The following is a 20,346-nucleotide window of genomic DNA, read 5'->3' as shown; positions in this document are numbered from 1 at the left end:
TTTATTCAGCTAGATATAGAACAAATGTAGATTTACATGAGAGCTAGTCCGTCTGCATTTTACACAAGACATCATCGTTTCACAAAATATACGGATAGATAAAGTTAGCTGAATGGATGCATACCTGTTTATCAGAATGCAAGCGAGTTCGGCATCTCTCTGTAGTTTCAGCTTGTCACGAAGCTCTCTCTATCTTGGAAATGCAACTCCAATATTTACCCGTGTCTTGTTGCTTCTCTTGTCCCAAAACCATCTCGGGTCATTTATTTCACCCGTGCATTTGCGCTTCACAGAACGTGCAGGCAAAGCATAATCATGATCCATAACTAAGTTATTGATTGAGGTTTAAACACAAATATAAATATAAAATATAATAGTCTTGATCAAGGCTACTACTTTTTCTTCTTCGTCTCGTCTTTGCTTCTGTTCACCTTTGTATTTGGCGGTTCCGCAGGAAGTTAGATAAACTAGAGGGGTCAAAGTATATGACGCCATAGACGGGCGACAAAACGGAAATAAAGAAACGTGCCGTGTCTTCTAATTAAACTGTAATTTTCTCCGGATTTGAAAGTTCGTGGAAACTGTCGGGATGATGTAAGTACACAACTAAAAAATATATACAACAAAGATATAGTGATTTCTGCTATTTTTAAAGCAGAAAAATTACATATTGCGCCTTTAATAAATGACTTACCTGCAATTGGTTCCCTCTCCCGTGTTTCCAGTACACCGATCATGACAGAAGGACTCCATCACCGTAGGAACCAGCGGTATGTCGTTTTTCCGTTCCCCAGCCAAGATGGCGGAGAGGCGAACCAAGTATCTTCGGTTGACCGCCCTCCGCCAAGAGGGCAATGAAGTGGGTGCCCTGGCTCAGGTGTTCTGGTCCCTGGCCGAGGGCATGGGCTACAACGATGCGGCCCTTAAAGACTATTTTAATGACGGGCTGGATGATCCAGTGTCTCAGGAGGAGATGGCACAGTTAGAGACACTGGAATTCTGGGAATTCGTGCGCTACCTGCAGCATCGGCTTCGGTGGGATGCCCCAGCCACTCCTGTCTCTTCCGGTGGGGTGGTCGTCAGCCCAGCACCACTGCCCAGGATGGCTACCAGCCAAGCGCCACAGCACAAGATGGCCACTAACCCAGCGCCAATGCCCAAATTGGCCACCGTTCCAGCGCCACAGCCCAAGATGGCCGCAAGCCCAGCGCCAATGCCCAAATTGGCCACCGGTTCAGGGCCACAGCCCAAGATGGCCCTCAGCCTAGCGCCACAGCACAAGATGGTTGTCAGCCCAACGCCACAGCCCAAGATGGCCGCCAGCCTAGCGCCACAGCACAAGATGACTGTCAGCCCAGCGCCACAGCACAAGATGGCCGATAACCCAGCACCAATGCCCAAATTGGCCACCGGTCCAGCGTCACAGTACAAGATGGCCGCCAGTCCAGCGCCCCAACCCAAGATGGCTGCCAGTCTAGTGCCACAGCCCAAGATGGCCGCCAGCCTAGCGCCACAGCACAAGATGGCTGTCAGCCCAGCGCCACAGCACAAGATGGCCGCTAACCCAGCACCAATGCCCAAATTGGCCACCGGTCCAGCGCCACAGTACAAGATGGTCGCCAGCCCAGCACCACAGCACAAGATGTCCGCCTGTCCAGAGTCAGGGCCCAAGATGGCTGCTTGCCCAGCGCCGCGGCACAGGATGACAGTCACAGCTGACCCTCTGGAGTCGAGTCAGGTTCCAGTGAACTCTCTAGAGTCGAGTCATGTTCGAGTTGACCCTCCAGAGTCGAGTCAGGTTCCAGTTGACCCTCCGGAGTCGAGTCAGGTTCCAGTTGACCCTCCAGAGTCGAGTCAGGTTCCAGTGAACTCTCCAGAGTCGAGTCAGGTTCCAGTGAACTCTCCAGAGTCGAGTCAGGGTCCAGTGAACTCTCCAGAGTCGAGTCAGGTTCCAGTTGACCCTCCGGAGTCGAGTCAGGTTCCAGTTGACCCTCCGGAGTCGAGTCAGGTTCCAGTTGACCCTCCGGAGTCGACTCAGGTTCCAGTTGACCCTCCGGAGTCGAGTCAGGTTCCAGTTGACCCTCCGGAGTCGAGTCAGGTTCCAGTGAACCCTCCGGAGTCGAGTCAGGTTCCAGTGAACTCTCCGGAGTCGAGTCAGGTTCCAGTGAACTCTCCGGAGTCGAGTCAGGTTCCAGTGAACTCTCTGGAGTCGAGGCTAGTGACTGATGACCCTCCAGAGTCAGGGCTAGTCACCGCTGACCCTCCAGAGTCAGGGTTAGTCACCGTTGACCTTTCAGAGTCAAGTCAAGTCACTGGTGATTTTCAAGGACTGAGTCAAGTCACTGGTGATTTTCAAGGATTGAGTCAAGTCACCGGTGATCTTCATGAACAAAGGCAAGTCACCTCTGATCTTCATGAACAAAGGCAAGACACCATTGATCTTCATGAGCAAATACAAGTCACCAATGATCTTCATGTACCAATACAAGTCACCAATGATCTTCATGAGCAGTGTCAGGCAAGCACCGATCTTCTGGAGTCCAGTAAGGACACCAGGGGATTACCAGAGTTTTGTCGTCCCGTTGGTCCAGCCGCACGTGGTGGTCTTTTGTTCCGCCCTGGGGGGCTTCTGTCCTGACCTCACGGTTGTGGTGGTCATGTGCTCCACCCTGGGGGGCTTCCGTCCTGACCACACGATTGTGGTGGTCTTCTGCTCCGCCCTGGGGGGCTTCCGTCCTGACCACACGGCTGTGGTGGTCTTTTGCTCCACATGATGTCCTTCATGGACTTCTGTTTTGTGTTTCTTGGTTTCTGTTATGTTTCTGTCTGTTCCCCTCTGTTAGTCTGGCCCTCCGTCCCTCCCCCTGAACCTCCTCCTTTCCTCCTCCCTCCTGGTCTCCCTGTTTTGTGTTTACACTTCTGGTGTCTGTTCCCCATGTTTTTCTTTTCCGGCCCTCCGTCCCTCCCCGTGAGCCTCCACCTGTCCGCCTCCCTCCTGGTCTCTGTTTTGTGTCTTGTCGTGGAGCATCTGGGAGCCGCTCCGTAGAGGGGGGGTATTGTCACAGTGTCTGGGTTGTGTTCCCTGGGGTTCCACTAGATGTCCTCCTTTCTCACGGTGTCTGTCACCTTATCACTTCCTGTTCCCTTATTTGGTCACCTTCCTCCTTGTTGAGTAATTGATTGTTCCCCACCTGTCTCCTGTTCCCTCATTATCCTTCTGTGTATTTATACCTGGTCTGTCTGAGTCTGTGTTAGAGAGTCCTTGTTTAATGTTTGAAGATTAATTCATGTCCGTCAATTCTTGCCTTGCCTTGCCTTGTGTTCGTGTCTTGTTTATGTTGTTTGGATCTTCTGGTTTTGATCCTGCCTGGATTGTTTACCCGTTTGGATTACCCTTAATAAATGACTTACCTGCAATTGGTTCCTTCTCCCGTGTTTCCAGTACACCGATCGTGACAGTTACAAATCAAAGTTCCTAGAATGTTGAATTTTAAATAAAAATTTATCGACAGAATGTTTGAGGAACATAAAACCCTTTAAAAACATTCCTCTAACATCCAGAAAACTGGACATTTTCTATGTTCCTAGAAAAAAAAACCACTTAATATCTGGAGAATTTTCTTGTAACAAAATTAGCTGGGATATTGGTTCACCTCAGTATGGTATACATTGTAGGTAGCCTACTGTAAATATGGTTTACTCAATTTTGCAATCTGAAGAAGTTATTCTGTTGTAGCCTAATTATCACAGATACCGTCTATAGAGCTTAACTTGCATTAAACTTGTATTTAACCCAGAACATTACTATGAATATCCCAAACATTTTAATGGTATTTTAAGGTGTGGTTACCATTTGCTCTGTTAAATTTGGCAGGAATTCATTCTGTTCGGAAGTTTAGCATTAGCATGAAATACTTGCCCACGCAGATTAAGCTCAAGTGTTCAAGTGACGATGGCCATGTGATGCGAATTCGCAGAAAAACTGCTTGGTTTGAAAGTGACTTGTGTGAGCCTTGTCGCATAAATCTCTACACTATTAACAATGAAAAATTTACCTTTTTATTTATTTATTTTTCCCCAAAAAAATTGCGAATGGGATGATCACATTGCTAGAGATGATCACAGTCACATTATCTTTGACGATAACAAACAAAAAAATAAACCCATGAGCTTCTCTACAGCTGGAAAAGTTAGTCTTTCATGTTATTATAGCTAATGTATTCCTTTGTCCAAGAAGTTTAAATGGCCTTTACATTCTAATTAATCCAAAATTTAAGGAACTAGTAAGACTTAATGTTCATTTTCCTTTCGAGCATAAAGTCATGCTCCAAAAACTCAGTAGGTGCTTCCTTTAGTTTAACCAGAAGATGTCTTTTTCCTGTTTCAGCTTGAATTGAAAGCCTCTTCATAGTCAGCATGTTCCTCAGTCTGATTATCCCTTCAGTGAATAGCTTCATACAAACCACATTTCTTCTCTGAAAGGCCCTGCAGTTTTCCATCACTGAGTGGCACAGAGGGATGATGGGTAATTCCTGGACGGAAAATCTGCCATTTCATCAAACGCAGTCATGTCTGTCATAGGCCCACAGCCATTATTACCACTTACTCAAGGACTAGTGGACCTCTAGTGCCCACATCTTCTGCTACACAGGTATGTATGTGCTTTTGTCATTATATAAATATATAATAATAATAAAATGAGTGGACCTACAAACTTATGTTTGCTTATCAGGACATTTAGCTGTACACTTAACCATATTTCAAAGACAACAAAATTATACAATTACATAAAAAGGTATACTACTTAAGTGGGTAAAAACACCCTAAAACTTTTTTTTTTCTTCATTGAAAATTATATGTACTGTATGTGTTGCATTTGAATTTAATGGACTGTACTTCAGTTAATGTAAGGCCGTGTCATTATAATATTTCGAGAGGGCAAAAGGACATCAAAGCCCATTACAGAGGATGCCCAGTGTTACACTGCCCTCTGATGGACTACACACTGAATCTGGAAAAAAATGACATTTTGAATTAATATTTCATAGTGGCAATATTTAACTAAAACAATAATCAAATTAATATTGATAGTACTTTCTTTAAACTATATCTTAAATTGTTTTAACCCAGGTCGCAATAAAGTTTTTATGTCCTCATCATATGTCTTAAAATAAAATACTGAAAACAATAGTTTAAATAAATGTTAATTTTATTTTTAGTTAACAGAGGTGAATTTTATATTCCTTCAGCTTCAGATTTAAGTGCATGAAAAATGGCCAATTTAGGTTTAATTAAAGTTTTTTTGGTTTTTTTTTTTATAACTCTCAAATGCAACATTTTCATAGTTTGCATTATATTTAAGTGTGCAAACTCCTAAAACTTTAATGTGGCTTAGCTGATGACTGTCTTTAAACCCGTGCTGGAAGACCACTTTTCAACAAACAAGAGCAAACACTACACGGTAGCACTTTTTTATATATTTGTTTATTTAAACACTGACATTATACTGAATGCAATTATAAATACTGAGGCATCATTAGCATCACACATTTTGAGAAGAAATCTGTACTTGATCCATGCATTTGTCAGATTAAATTACTTTTACACTGGAGAAAACTCATTATTGGATTATTTGGCCTCAATTATGGATTTGTTGTATACAAACACGCATCTTTTGGCTTCACAAGACGTTAATTGATGGACTGGAGTGGTGTGGATTACTAGTGATGTTTATATCAGCTGTTTGGACTCTCATTCTGACGGCACCCATTCACATCCATTGGTACCTGCGTTCCTGTGCATGGGGCAGTTCTCCAAGGCCAGTTCAAAGTCATCGATAGCTTTCATGAAGCTTCCTTTGGTTGAAGTCAGTGTTGGGGTAAAGCATTACAAGTAATGTAATCGGATTACTTTAAAAAGTAACGGCTGTTTTGGACTTTTTTTAAGGCCGCAGAAGCATGATCGTGGGTTTGCATTTCGTTACGAACTTCATTCCGCAATACTTTTGGAGAAGACTTAGGAATATGCTGAAGTCTCACACCTCCAGCGGAGACATGATGGCGTGCACCTCTGAAACAATACACACTTTCATCATGTAATCATCCACATGTCATTCCAGTATGTAAAAGGTTTCGGGGTCGAGGGATACAAATAATCATTCAAATATAAAAAGGCCTGTTTGCTTTGACTGGGCATTTTGGAGAGATCAGCAGCCACACGTTTGAAGTCTGGGTTTTCACTTTGTTCGGATTTGAACAATTTCAACAGGTTTTCACCGTGATACGATACGGTCTGTCTGATTAAATCTCGCTCAGTGATCAATAACACGGCACATTTACACTAAAAGACTGAAGGATATTACCTCAATATTAGCATCGATATGAAATAAAAGAAGACTATTATATTAATCGTGGGGATAGGTAGATCGACACCTAGTGTCGACACATGTTTCGAGTTTTTGACACACTAGTGCTTCGAAACAATGTTCTGGAGCATTGCTTGAAATGAGGTCATGTGACCTGTGAAAATACAAAGTGTGATGACTGCGATACATTTAGTGCAATGTTATAGTTATATCAGTCAGCATGCCTATATGTATGTAGTGTTTTACATGGTGTACCATTGTTAATTATAGTACTACTATTAAAAACAATGACGTGACGTGAAAATTAAAACACCTTGCATGCTCAAACACTGTTCCCAAAAAGGATAAGTCTTTCCTTAACCACAATAATTTTTGCTGCTTGTAAACGGCGTCCTCTGTTATCAACAGCTCAAACTGGCGAGGAAAAAAATATATTATTGTAAAATATAGTAAATGCAATAACTGAATCTGTGTTTTTTAACAATGGGCATGTTTGTGTTCTTTTGTAAGCAAGATACAAAACTTAAATGCAATGAAAAATTACGTTTTGTGAAAGAAAATAGAATAAGAAAATAAAGTCTTTATTGTAATTTTATTGTGCAAAATACAATAAATTTGTGAAACTCTATTGCTGCACACACACCTTGTTATTAAACATATGCTTATTAAATAGACAATTAAACCGTATAGTGACATCTAAATTATACAGTTGGTGTAAGAATTTGTATTGTCCACCAGATGGAGGGGTAGAGCACTGTGTCAAAAGCTTCGAAGAATATGTCAAGCCATTTTAGCATTTAAAACTTGGATTTGACTATCCATAAATATATTTTCGGATAGTCACAATTGTAATTCCAGATATCTATATTGCAATTATAACTTTTCCTAATTAGAATTAAGATATCTACAATGTGATTATGACTAGTCATAATATGCTTTGAGGATGTTTACAATGTCATTTTGTCTAGTCATAATACACATTCCAGATAATTACAATGCTATTACGACTAGTCATAATCTTCCATTGACTTCCATTGAAAAATATAGAAAAAATAATCTTCACATTAGTTTTGATTAGTCGTAATTCAAATTCAAGATATCTTTATATATGATTTTCCTAGTCAGAATTCTAATTAGAGATATCTCAAATTACAATTTGACTAGCATTAATTCAATTAGATATATATTCAAATTAGTTTTGACTAGTCGTAATCTCAACTCAAGATATCTTTAAATTTGATTTGACTAATCAAAATACAATTTAAGATATCTTTAATTCTACATTTTTAAAGATATCCAAAATACATTTGTAGATATCTGCAATTCATTTATGACTAGTCAAATTACAGTTGTAGATATCTTGAATTGGAATTATGACTAGTCAAAACCCATTTAAAGATATCTGCTTCTTTGACTAGGAAGAACTATATTTAGAGATATCTGCATTTACATTTGTGACTAGGCGTAATTGCAATGAAGATATCTGGAATTAACAATTTGACTAGTCAAGATACATTTATAGATATCTACAATGTGCATGCAAATACACCTTTGTTGAGCCCAACCCATTTTATTTAAACAATCCTAGCTTGGAAATTGTTGTCTTTCGCAATTTTGTCTAAGAGTTGTTTAATAAAGGTCCTGCGTCTTTTGGGTGATTTTAAACTGATTTATACAGAATTCATTCAAAAGTATGGAAATAAGGCCCGAGACTCAAACCCATAACCTTAGGGTTAGCAGACAACCTCTCTACCCATTATATAAACAGGTAGAAAGATAGACAGATAGATAGATAGTTACATAGATAGATAGATAGATAGATTATATAACTAACGTTCTGATGATGTTCTTATAGACTAGAACACTTTAAACGAACATTCTATAAAAGTGAAACCTTGCCAGAAACTAATGAGAACATTTCCTATCATTGTGTTTAATTTAGTTCATAATACAACAAATACTATACATCTAAGAACAAAGCTACTTGGTAGAAACCTGTAACAATGGATAAGCTTTTATTTATACAGTAGTCTCTATCTGTCTCTGCAGAACTGCATGCCATTATTGACATAGACTGATCCATTGTAAACTCTTATTCTTTCAGGTTTACTGGAACATAGGATCCACCCATGACCGAGAAATATTTCAATATATCAATAGAAACACAAAGCACCAAAACATTTTTTATATTCATACTTGCAGGAAATGAACAGGAGATACATGACAACCAAACAACCAGAAAGAAATCTGAACTTACAAAGTGTAATTGATTCATGACATGACAAAAATTGTAGTTAGTTATGTGATCAATTTCATTACACATTTTAGGTAATGTAGTCAGATTACTTTTTGATTACTTTTAGATTACTTTTGACGTTAGTAATGTATCATATTGCTTTAAATAGGATAATCTTGAGATAAAAATACAAAGACTAATAAAAAACATTCATTTTGTTGTAATTAACAACATGAAGTGCAATAAACATTACGTTGCATCCAGTTTTCCCAAACTGGGGTTAGATAAATTAACTGGCTTTGTGAGTTTAATGAAAAGCTAATAATTAATTAAATTATTAGAATTTTAGAGTAACATCAATCAAAATAAAACAAAAAATCCTGTCTGTAACCATTGACCAACAGAGAACTGTTAACATGCAAATGTGATAATTAATTATTAAAATATTAATTTTAAAATCTAAGGGTATGTCAAGTAAATACAGTACATTTAGTAAAGGTTGAAATCCCTGCATTACATGTAAATAAGAAATAACGTGAATTTGTGCATTTTAATGTGTTTGAAAGACAAAATCCTTCCAAACCTTTAGTAATATACGGTTATATAACCAATAATGTGTTCATCAGTAGTTGATGCAATGTCCTTTAATCTAATTACAAGTACTTATTTTTGTAATCTGATTACATAATTCAGATTACATGTAATCAGTTACTACCCAGGTAGTATTATGGTATCTGCATATTATACAGCATATAAATATGGTACACTGAAGAATGGAGTAATGCTGTGCATCTCTTTTAGGTTATTAGGGCACTTTTTGTTTCTTACTGTAAAGGAGTGGTGATGTTATTGTATTGTAATCAATGGGAAGTGTGACAATGCAGTCAGAATGTGAAAGTTGTTCATTTGCATTAGGACAAATAGCATCAGTTGCATCAGTGGGTGGAGTATAAGAACTGTATAATAGTTTGCATTTCTCATGTTCTCAGGTTGCTTTTGCAAAGGTCATTTTTTCTGGTATTACGTTTGGTAGCATAAATAAATAAATTTGAAAGATGTTTCGGTTTATTATATTTATTGGATTGGCGTTACTGATTGGTAGATCAATACCAACAGGTAAAACGTCTATTTAAATCGAAAAATTAGTATGTTATGTATATGGAAGTAAAAGTCTTTAAAGCACACAAAAAAGAAGAAGAATGTTTGTGTATATATTACTATTATTGAATATGTATGCATATGTAGTGTTTATTAGTCAGTTAAATATTATATGTGACCTTGGACCACAAAACCAGTCATATATGTCAATTTTTTGAAATCGAGATTTAATAAATATGCTTTCCATTGATGTATGGTCTGTTAGGATCTGACAATATTTGGTTGCAGATGCAACTATTTGAAAATCTAGAATCTGAGGGTACAAAACAATCTAAATATTGAGAAAATCATATTTAAAGTTGTCCAAACGAAGTTCTCAGCAATGCATATTACTATACAAAAATTTAGTTTTCATTTATTTATGGTAGGTAATTCACAAAATATCTTCATGGAACATTTGTACTTAATATCCTAATGATTTTTAGCATAAAAGAAAAAGTTTGTAGAAATATACCCCAGCAACTTAAGATTAGTTTTGTGCTCCAGGGTCACATATATGTTTAAAAAACAAAATAACGATAATAAAAATATCAATATATTATGTGATATCCTAATATGATAAGCTTTATAGTTGATCAGTTTTCTATGTTTTTTTTCAAACATAAAATAAAAAATAATACAATTACTGCTATGTTTATGTGGACTTATTAAAGACTGTTAACATTCTTGTTCCTCTTTGTGCGTGTTCATCTAAACTGTTGGTGACAGAAGTGAAATATCCAAAGAGGATTATACAGTACATTTGGTGCTGCTCAAGCATCACTAATACTATTTCTTATTGTTACATTTTTTTTTTAAATTGCTTATACATATTTTAAAAACTATTTTAAAAACTATAACTTTTTTTCCCCTTTTTTATCAAAAACTTACAAATCCAAGAACTGCACACACGAAACGCAAAATGCTTCACATCTCTTGCAAAATGTAGCACGGCATTCAAAATATCACAAACACATCTCAAAAGCAAACTCTTGTAGACCCTTGGTTTAATTTATTGGATTTACTGATATTTTTTCAATGCCATCTTGTTATCAAAATCATGAGTAATTTGTATACTGACTTCTAACCAGAGTAAGGTTTTGGAAACCAGCTTTTCATTATTTCGTAATTCTGCTTGATGCCACAGACGTCTCCTTTAATATTTGCAATAAAATAGCTATTGTATCTCATGAAACATTGGCAAATATATGAATAATAGTGATTCAGTAGTGACACTGCTCTCACTGGTTTACTTTACTCATGAAAGTTTATAACCCAGTTCCATGCTCTACTATTTCATACTAGTTGTGCGATACAATACAATAGAAATCAAACTGACAAGAATAGTCAAAGCAAAAACACTTCCTGTAAATACAAACAAAGCTTGCTATGCAGGTTATTTTGATGTCATTATTGTCAAAGAATGAAAAGCATTCAATAATAGAACTGATAGTGAAGTATCGTGCTTTTGAACTACATTGTTTGTTAACATTGAGTTTTAAAATCTTGCTGTTGAGCTGCTTGCAGTTGATCCCATATTATAAGTTTTTATAATATCAGTTTTCAAAGTAGCTCATATTACTTTCCTCAACAATAGGATGCCTTTATAAAAGCAGGTGACTAAACCCCTAAAGGATTTCCTTCAATGGCTCATCTTTTTGTGGTTCATGTGCAACCCCAATTCCAGAGAAGTTGGGACGTTTTGTAAATTTCAATAAAATTGAGAATCCGTGATTTGTTAATTCTTCTATACTGTAATTTTTCAAAGTTTTCACTGAGTAATGTAAATGTGTTTTGTAAATGTGAACAAATAAAAAATGTAAATTTTTTTATCAGCATCAATTTTAACCCCTAAATTAGTCATAACTGGTTTAGTATACTGGGCCAAATCAACCAACTCAACAGAACAGGTACCACCAAAAATCATCACTTCTGTTTTATTCGCATTAAAACTTAAAAAAAAGAATAGCCATCTAGGCTTTTACATCATCAAGACAATCTTTTAACAGTTTGACAGTATTATTATTTTTAAGAGGCATGTAAATCTGACTATCATCAGCATAACAGTGGAAAGACATACCATGCTTCCTAATTATTGAGCCAAGAGGCAGCAAATAAAGAGAAAAGAGAAGAGGGCCCAAAACTGAGCCCTGAGGGACCCCACAAGAAAGAGGGGCAGAAGAGGACTCAGAGTTCCCACAGCTGATACAGAGAGTCCGACCTTCCAAATATGACATGAACCATTCAAGCACTATGCTCTTTATGCACCCCAATGAAAAATGAGAAATCTAAATTTCATGGTCCACAGTATCAAATGAGGCAGTCAAGTCAAGAAGCAAAAGAACAACATAGTCACCAGAATCAGTAGCTAAATAAATATTGTTAAAAACTTTTAAAAGAGCAAATTATGTACTGTGTAAAGATTTAAAACCAAACTGGAAAACTTCAAGGATATTGAGGTCTTTCAAAAAATCATTTATTTGATTACAGACTATCTTTTCAAGGATTTTTGAAAGAAAAGGTAGTTTTGAAATAGGCCTAATATTTGCAGGATCTGTAGGATCAAGACCATGTTTTTTTGAGCAGTGGTTGCACTACTGCGTGTTTAAATATTTTAGGGACCACACCTGAGGAAAGACTGCTATTAACAACTGCAAGAACAGACAGTCCTATAGTAGAAAAAAACCTCCTTAAAGAGTCTAGGAGGAATAGCATCATCATCACCTGAGGGCTTCAAATTACCAACAATCTCCTGCAACAACACAAAGTCACAGGCTCAAATTTATCAAAGACAGCAGAGCAGAGGACAGAGACTGAGGGGTTGCAGGCAGAAGTTCAAATTAGCTAGTATCTTTACTGTTTAAAGCTTTAACCTTTTTTTCCTATGCCCACTGTATGTGTGTGTGTTTATGTGTATGTTAGACTAGTTTAAGTGTTTATGTAGTTAATAAAGTCTTACTTGTATCACACTTGAGGTTTTTCATTGTTTGCTCATAAATGGAGTCTAGTATTGTACAGTAAGTAACAGGAAAGTAACATTCTTAGAATTGACAGACAGTTGACACTAAGAGGTCAAGTAAGTACTTACAGAGGATCTATAATTATATAATTACTATGTAATTTATAATTACTCATAACTAATTATGATTGATTATTCATATTTCTCCTTTGAGCCGATTCACAACACAGTTACTACTCAGCACTTTTAACAAATCAGAAGACATTTCGTATTTTGGAAGGAGGGGGTTCAGTCATGTAAAATATGTGAAAAATGATGCGTCTAATAAATCTGGGCACTATGGCTGCATTTGCATTACAATATTTAATATGAAACAAATTAAATGACTGAGCATTTCTTGTATTTCAAGAAACAAACATTAAGAAGACACATATACAGGAATATTCAGAACAGATGCATTACATATTTTGTTTAGAAGAAAACCTGAGGGATCACATTAATTTTTATGTTTATGTAAATGGCAGGTGAGAAACAGGTTAGAATTTCTACAGAGGGGTGTGCCTCTATAGATGCATTCTTCTGATGTCCCGATGAATGTAAAATAAAGGTCAGGTGGCATAGATGAGGACTATAAATTGATAGTTCTGACAGACATAATGGTGCATCTAGAAGTAAAAAGTCAATGTCTTGCCTGAAGTACATTTGAACAGGCAGGGACTTCAAAAAACAAAGAAGCTTCCACCATTTCACCAGAAGGCCCTGACAATATTTTTTATTTATTATGCAATTCCGACTTTATGCAAGTTTGAGACTTAGAAAACGTGTCAGAATTGCAAGATGTAAACTCGCAATTGTGCGAAAACGTAAGAATTGTGAGTTTATATATTGTAAATCCTAATTTATTTCATGCACTTGCGAGTTTATTTCCCACAATTCTGACTTCATAATTTAAACTGCAAGTTTATATCAGAAAAAAAAGAACTGTGAGATAAAAAGCAGCAATTACCTTTTTGTTTTGTTTTTTGTTTTAATCAGTGAAAGGGCTATCATAAAATGTAATCCCCAATGCTCTGAATTCTTATAAGGCTATGTTATTCATTAATTAGTAGGGTTACTACTAATAATTACTAGTAGAAAGTACTAAGTAGTAGCATTTTAAAAAAAAATTAGACTAACATCCAGCTAAATTAAAAAAAAAAAAAAAAAAAAAAAAAACCTTCAAAGAACAATGTATAAATATATTTTTGATGTTATTTAAGACCAGAAAATTTTAAACGAACATTCTAAGAACTTCTAAAAAAATAAATAAAATCCTGTTAGTTTATATTGGCATTTAGGCGCTGTGATCAACAAAAGTTCATAATACAACAAATGCCTTGTAATCTTCTAAAACCAAAGCTAATTGCTTGGAATCTGTATTATGAAGAAGGCTTTTATAATTAAACACATTGTACACTAACAGAAAACAGTAACCTTCTTTCTGTGTGTGTGTGTGTATCTCTGTAGAACAGCATTATTGACATAGTTTTATCCATTGTTAATCATGTTCAGGTTTGTTGGAATGTCAACCCATTCAGCCATGAACCAGATTCATTATGTCAATAGAAACACAAACCGCTAAATATATTGTTATTGTTCACACAAAACCAGGAAATAATACACAGGTTTCAAAGCTCCTCTTCAACTGGACAACTAAACTTTAAGAAAGAAATTTGAACTGGTCATTAACTCTCATATACAGTTTATGTTGTGCATCTCTATTTGTGTTACAAGAACACTTTTTGTTCCTTACCGTTAAGGAGTGTTCAGTGTTACTTAATGGGAAGTGTGACAATGCAGTGAGAAAGTATCGGGACAATTATAACATTTACATTAAGTAATTGTTTGCAGTTTGATATAACACTGTAGAAATGTTTGGGTGTCTCTGTCTAAAAGATTTTTCTACACACTCTGTATAGTATTTGTATTATTTGTGTATTTCTTTAAAATATTTTTTCACTAGTGACTCATTATGAGAACCTGTTCTATTAGTAAAATTTAATGAGTAGGTGGAGTTTAAGGGCAGTATATTAAGTCTGTGTTATGAGCACATTATGACTACATGTTTGGCTGCTTTTCTGGCATTCAGTTTAGTAGCAACAAATGTGAAAGATGTTTCAGTGTATTACCTTTATTGGACTGACTTTACTGATTGGTGGATCAATACCAACAGGTAAGATGACTATTTATATTATTTATTTATATTTGATTTTTGAGATGTATATGGAAGTATAATCATAACTACAGTCTTTGATGCATATATATGTATGTGTATATGTGTGTGTGTGTGTGTGTGTGCATATAATGTAAGTGAACTATATCCTATACAGTATATAGTATTTTAAAAAATAGTAATATACTGAGAGATATGATATATCAGTTTTCCATAGCTTTACCATTTCTGAATTATCTATGTATTTTTGTCAAACATAAAATTAATACAATTTGTCAGTTATAAAGAAATGTTAACTCTGAGAACAATCTGAATACAGACAATGTGCACATATTTTTCAGTTATTTATTTGAAATAGTGAAATGTAATAGTAAAATGCTGGTAGATGTTATTTGAGAAATGATATGATGTTTTGTAAGAATAGTATGAGTCATAACATATACAGTACATGTAAACATATATATAAATACACATCAAAGAATAAGAAAAACACTTGCGTGACGAATTTAAAATAAAATACAGTAGACTTAGTGGTGCTGCTCAAGTATCACAATTACTATTGGATATTGTTAAAATATCTATTTGTTACAAATTCTGCTTCTTATTATATCAGATATTATACTTTTTTATATTGAACTTGTGCATGTAATAGAACAAAATAAACACAACAAAATAAAAATACTTAAGGCGAGACACTGCAGGTGAATAGGGCAAAAAAAATAACTAATAGTTATCACCTTACTTACCCAGTTGATTGATTACATTGATTATTGCAAACATTTTTTGTATTACAAGTTTTCAAAAATGTTATGTTTAAATATGCAAATTAGGCATTATTTAATGAAATATGTGCTAATTTGCATAAATGTAAAGTACAAAAATCTGAACACTAGATGAAGTCAGTTTCAAATTTTTTGTTTAATTTTTTTGACATATTAGAGTCAAATGTTTTTACAGAGGGAATTCTGGTTATCTTTTTTTGTCACTCCATAATTCCGAAAACACTTTGAAAAGCCAGAAAACAATATATTTTCACAATTTTGGGGGGAATAAAATGTTGTATATAATCGAGGAAAATATGAACAAATCCCTCTGTAAAAATCTTCAGAATATAGACAGGAATAAAAATGTCAAGTTTGGTGTGTGTAAGTGCTACTGAAGTGGAGATTTATCAGTGTTGAAGAAAAAACTCATTTTGAGAAAACGACCTTTAAAAATATGTATTGTAATTGAAACCTATTGACACAGACAGATAAAGTGCTATAAAATAAACACTTAACAGTGTCTTTTGGATGTTTTCCTTCCACTAGTTTGAAAAAGCACTTTATGAAAAACCAAAAAGCCCAAAATCTCAAAATTGACAGGTGCTTGAAAAAACAGTGTTTTTGCATGCAGTGTCTCACCTTAATTGTAGAAATGGCATGAATAATTGTTAAATTGCATTAATGTTAAGTACTATAAATAATTCAAAATGTCTTATAGTTGTGCTACAAAAAATAGCAAATGCAGTGATAAAAAGTAATAATAATAGTATGCAAATTGTTATTCAAGTATAAGTTTATATCATAGTAATATATTTACCATAGTAACATAGTAAACACCAGGAATAGGTACAATATATATATATATATATATATATATATATATATATATATATATATATATATATATATATATATATACTTGCTTTTTAATTCAATCATGCTTTACAAAAATAAAAATATATATTCAAGGTTTAATGCACATAATTTGTTGAAATTATCACATATTCAGCAGAGACTAATTTAATCTGTTGATCAGAAATCCGATCTGTCTGTCCAGTTTTTAGACAGCAAAAAGAAAAATGAAGCAGTAACATGTGAGTCAATTCATTAAATGCATTAATTGTGCATTACTTTATAAATCAATCTGAAAATACATCCTTCAATTACAAACAAAAAAGTTTCTATTAATTTTTTATTATTGTGTCATTGTCAAAAGAAAAATTTAATCATTAAAACATGTAGCACAGGCTGTGGTTTTGAACTACACTGGCGTCTTACGATCTTCAGTCCCAGCACATCCATTGGCTGTATTTGGACCTAGAGTATTAGTGTTTAGGAAATTTCATAGTCTTATGATGCCTTAATTGTAACTGTAAACAAATCCGGAATTGGTTAGTGTTTTACAAAAGAAAAGATTTCTGTTGTTAAAGTCATTTGACACTATACCTGCACTTTAAAACTGGTCTGAAACAAGGAAATAATAACCTCAATGGCAGGATGAACAAAAAAAACTAAAATTAAAACAAACAAAACTTAATCACTCCCTTCGAAAACAACAATTTGCCTAATGCATTTAAAATATAGGTAACTGTTGCATGCCATCTATTAAAGCTTTTTGTTCTATCTCATTGATTCAAGTTCTGCTATTTTCTTTTCTTTTACATCACCAGCTGCACAAACATCTATAACTAAAATAATAACAACCTCTGACGCAAATTCTACAACAACTACAGAAACATCTACAGTTCCATCAATAACAGAAACAACGTTTGCACCAACATCTACATCAGCAACTACATCTAACTCATCAACCACTGAATCAATATCTGAATTAATAACACCACCATCTACATCTGAATCAACAACAACCACTGAAACAACATCTACATTAACTACAGAAACCTCTACATCTGAAACAACAACATCTCCCTCACCATCCACTGAATCAACATCTGAATCAGAAACACCAACATCTACACTTCAGCCAATAACACCTGCTCAAACATCTACATCAGCAACAACAGCATCTACATCTGACACACCAGAAACATCTACAGTTCCAACAGCATCTACATCTGACACACCAGAAACATCTACAGTTCCAACAGCATCTACATCTGACACACCAGAAACATCTACAGTTCCAACAGCATCTACATCTGACGCACCAGAAACATCTACAGTTCCAACAGCATCTACATCTGACGCACCAGAAACATCTACAGTTCCAACAGCATCTACATCTGACGCACCAGAAACATCTACAGTTCCAACAGCAGCTACATCTGACGCACCAGAAACATCTACAGTTCCAACAGCATCTACATCTGACACACCAGAAACATCTACAGTTCCAACAGCAGCTACATCTGACGCACCAGAAACATCTACAGTTCCAACAGCAGCTACATCTGACGCACCAGAAACATCTACAGTTCCACCAACATCAGCAACAACCTTTGCACCAACATCTACGTCAACTACAACAACATCTACATCTCACTCACCAACCACTGAATCAAAATCTGAATCAACAACACTATCATCTACACCTCAATCAACAACACCTGCTCAGACATCTACATCTGATTCAACAATAACCACGGAACCAGCATTTACATTGAGTACAGAAACATCTACATCTGAAACAACTACATCTACATCTGATGCACCAACCACTGAATCAACATCTGAATCAACAACACCACCATCTACACTTCAATCAACAACACCTGGTCAAACATCAACATCTGAATCAACAACAACCACTGAACCAACATCTACATCAACTACAGAAATATCTACAGTTCCAGCAACAACAGCAACAACCTTTGCACCAACATTTACATCAGCTACAACATCTGCATCTCACTCACCAACCACTGAATCAACATCTGAATCAATAACCCTAACATCTTTACCTCAATCCACAACACTTGCTCAAATATCTATATCTGAATCAAGATCCACGTCAGGTACAACAACATCTACATTTCACCCACCAACCACTGAATCAACATCTGAACCAACAACACAGCCATCTACACCTCAATCAACAACACCTCCTCAAACATCAACAGCTGAATCAACAACAACCATGGGGCCAGCATCTACATCGACTACAGAAACATCTACATCTGAAACAACAACATCTACAACTGATGCACCAACTTCTGAATTAACATCTGAATCAACAACAACACCATCTACACCTCAATCAACAACACTTGCTCAAACATCAACATCTGACTCAATAACAACCACTGAACCAACATCTACATCAACTACAGAAACATCTACAGTTCCAGCAACAACCCTTGCACCAACATCCACGTCAGCTACAACAACATCTACATCTCACTCACCAACCACTGAATCAACATCTGAATCAACAAAACTAACATCTACACCTCAATCAACAACACCTGCTCAAACATCAACATCTGACTCAATAACAACCACTGAACCAACATCTACATCAACTACAGAAACATCTACATTTCCAGCAACAGCAACTTTTGCACCAACATCCACGTCAGCTACAACAACATCTACATCTCACTCACTGACCACTGAATCAACATCTCAACCAACAACACCACCATCTACACCTCAATCAACAACACCTGCTCAAACATCAACATCTGACTCAACAACAACCATGGTGCCAGCATCTACATCAACTACAGAAACATCTACATCTAAAACAACAACGTCTACATCTGACGCACCAACCACTGAATCAACATCTGAATCAACAACACGACTATCTACAAGTCAATCAACAACACCTGCTCAAACATCTACATCTGATTCAACAATAACCATGAAACCAGCATTTACATTGAGTACAGAAACATCTACATCTGAAACAACTACATCTACATCTGATGCACCAACCACTGAATCAACATCTGAATCAACAACACCACCATCTACACTTCAATCAACAACACCTGGTCAAACATCAACATCTGAATCAACAACAACCACTGAACCAACATCTACATCAACTACAGAAATATCTACAGTTCCAGCAACAACAGCAACAACCTTTGCACCAACATTTACATCAGCTACAACATCTGCATCTCACTCACCAACCACTGAATCAACATCTGAATCAATAACCCTAACATCTTTACCTCAATCCACAACACTTGCTCAAATATCTACATCTGAATCAAGATCCACGTCAGGTACAACAACATCTACATTTCACCCACCAACCACTGAATCAACATCTGAACCAACAACACAGCCATCTACACCTCAATCAACAACACCTCCTCAAACATCAACAGCTGAATCAACAACAACCATGGAGCCAGCATCTACATCGACTACAGAAACATCTACATCTGAAACAACAACATCTACAACTGATGCACCAACTTCTGAATTAACATCTGAATCAACAACAACACCATCTACACCTCAATCAACAACACCTGCTCAAACATCAACATCTGACTCAATAACAACCACTGAACCAACATCTACATCAACTACAGAAACATCTACAGTTCCAGCAACATCAGCAACAACCCTTGCACCAACATCCACGTCAGCTACAACAACATCTACATCTCACTCACCAACCACTGAATCAACATCTGAATCAACAAAACTAACATCTACACCTCAATCAACAACACCTGCTCAAACATCAAC

General features: G+C 36.0%; 1 protein-coding gene across 1 annotated transcript; it reads left to right on the top strand.

The window, feature by feature from the left end:
• The first annotated feature begins 13,213 nt into the window (after positions 1-13,213).
• On the top strand, positions 13,214-20,280 carry LOC113040495 (myosin-M heavy chain-like). Its single transcript, XM_026198820.1, has 6 exons — positions 13,214-13,220; positions 13,879-13,934; positions 15,595-15,621; positions 16,730-16,766; positions 19,212-19,338; positions 20,187-20,280. Exons 1-6 carry the CDS (start codon positions 13,214-13,216, stop codon positions 20,278-20,280), a joined length of 348 nt encoding a protein of 115 aa, XP_026054605.1.
• The last annotated feature ends 66 nt before the right edge of the window (positions 20,281-20,346 follow it).

This window comes from Carassius auratus, chromosome 22 (genome assembly GCF_003368295.1).
Source record: "Carassius auratus strain Wakin chromosome 22, ASM336829v1, whole genome shotgun sequence".
Lineage (NCBI taxonomy): Eukaryota > Metazoa > Chordata > Actinopteri > Cypriniformes > Cyprinidae > Carassius > Carassius auratus.
This window is presented reverse-complemented; position numbering and strand designations above follow the sequence as displayed.

Bases quoted from the DNA above. Each gene is read 5' to 3' on its own strand.
- LOC113040495 (XM_026198820.1), top strand. The intron at 16,767-19,211 runs GTGAGTCAATTC...CATCCACGTCAG, and splicing joins GAAAAATGAAGCAGTAACAT to CTACAACAACATCTACATCT. The intron at 19,339-20,186 runs GCCAGCATCTAC...CATCAACTACAG, and splicing joins GACTCAACAACAACCATGGT to AAACATCTACAGTTCCAGCA.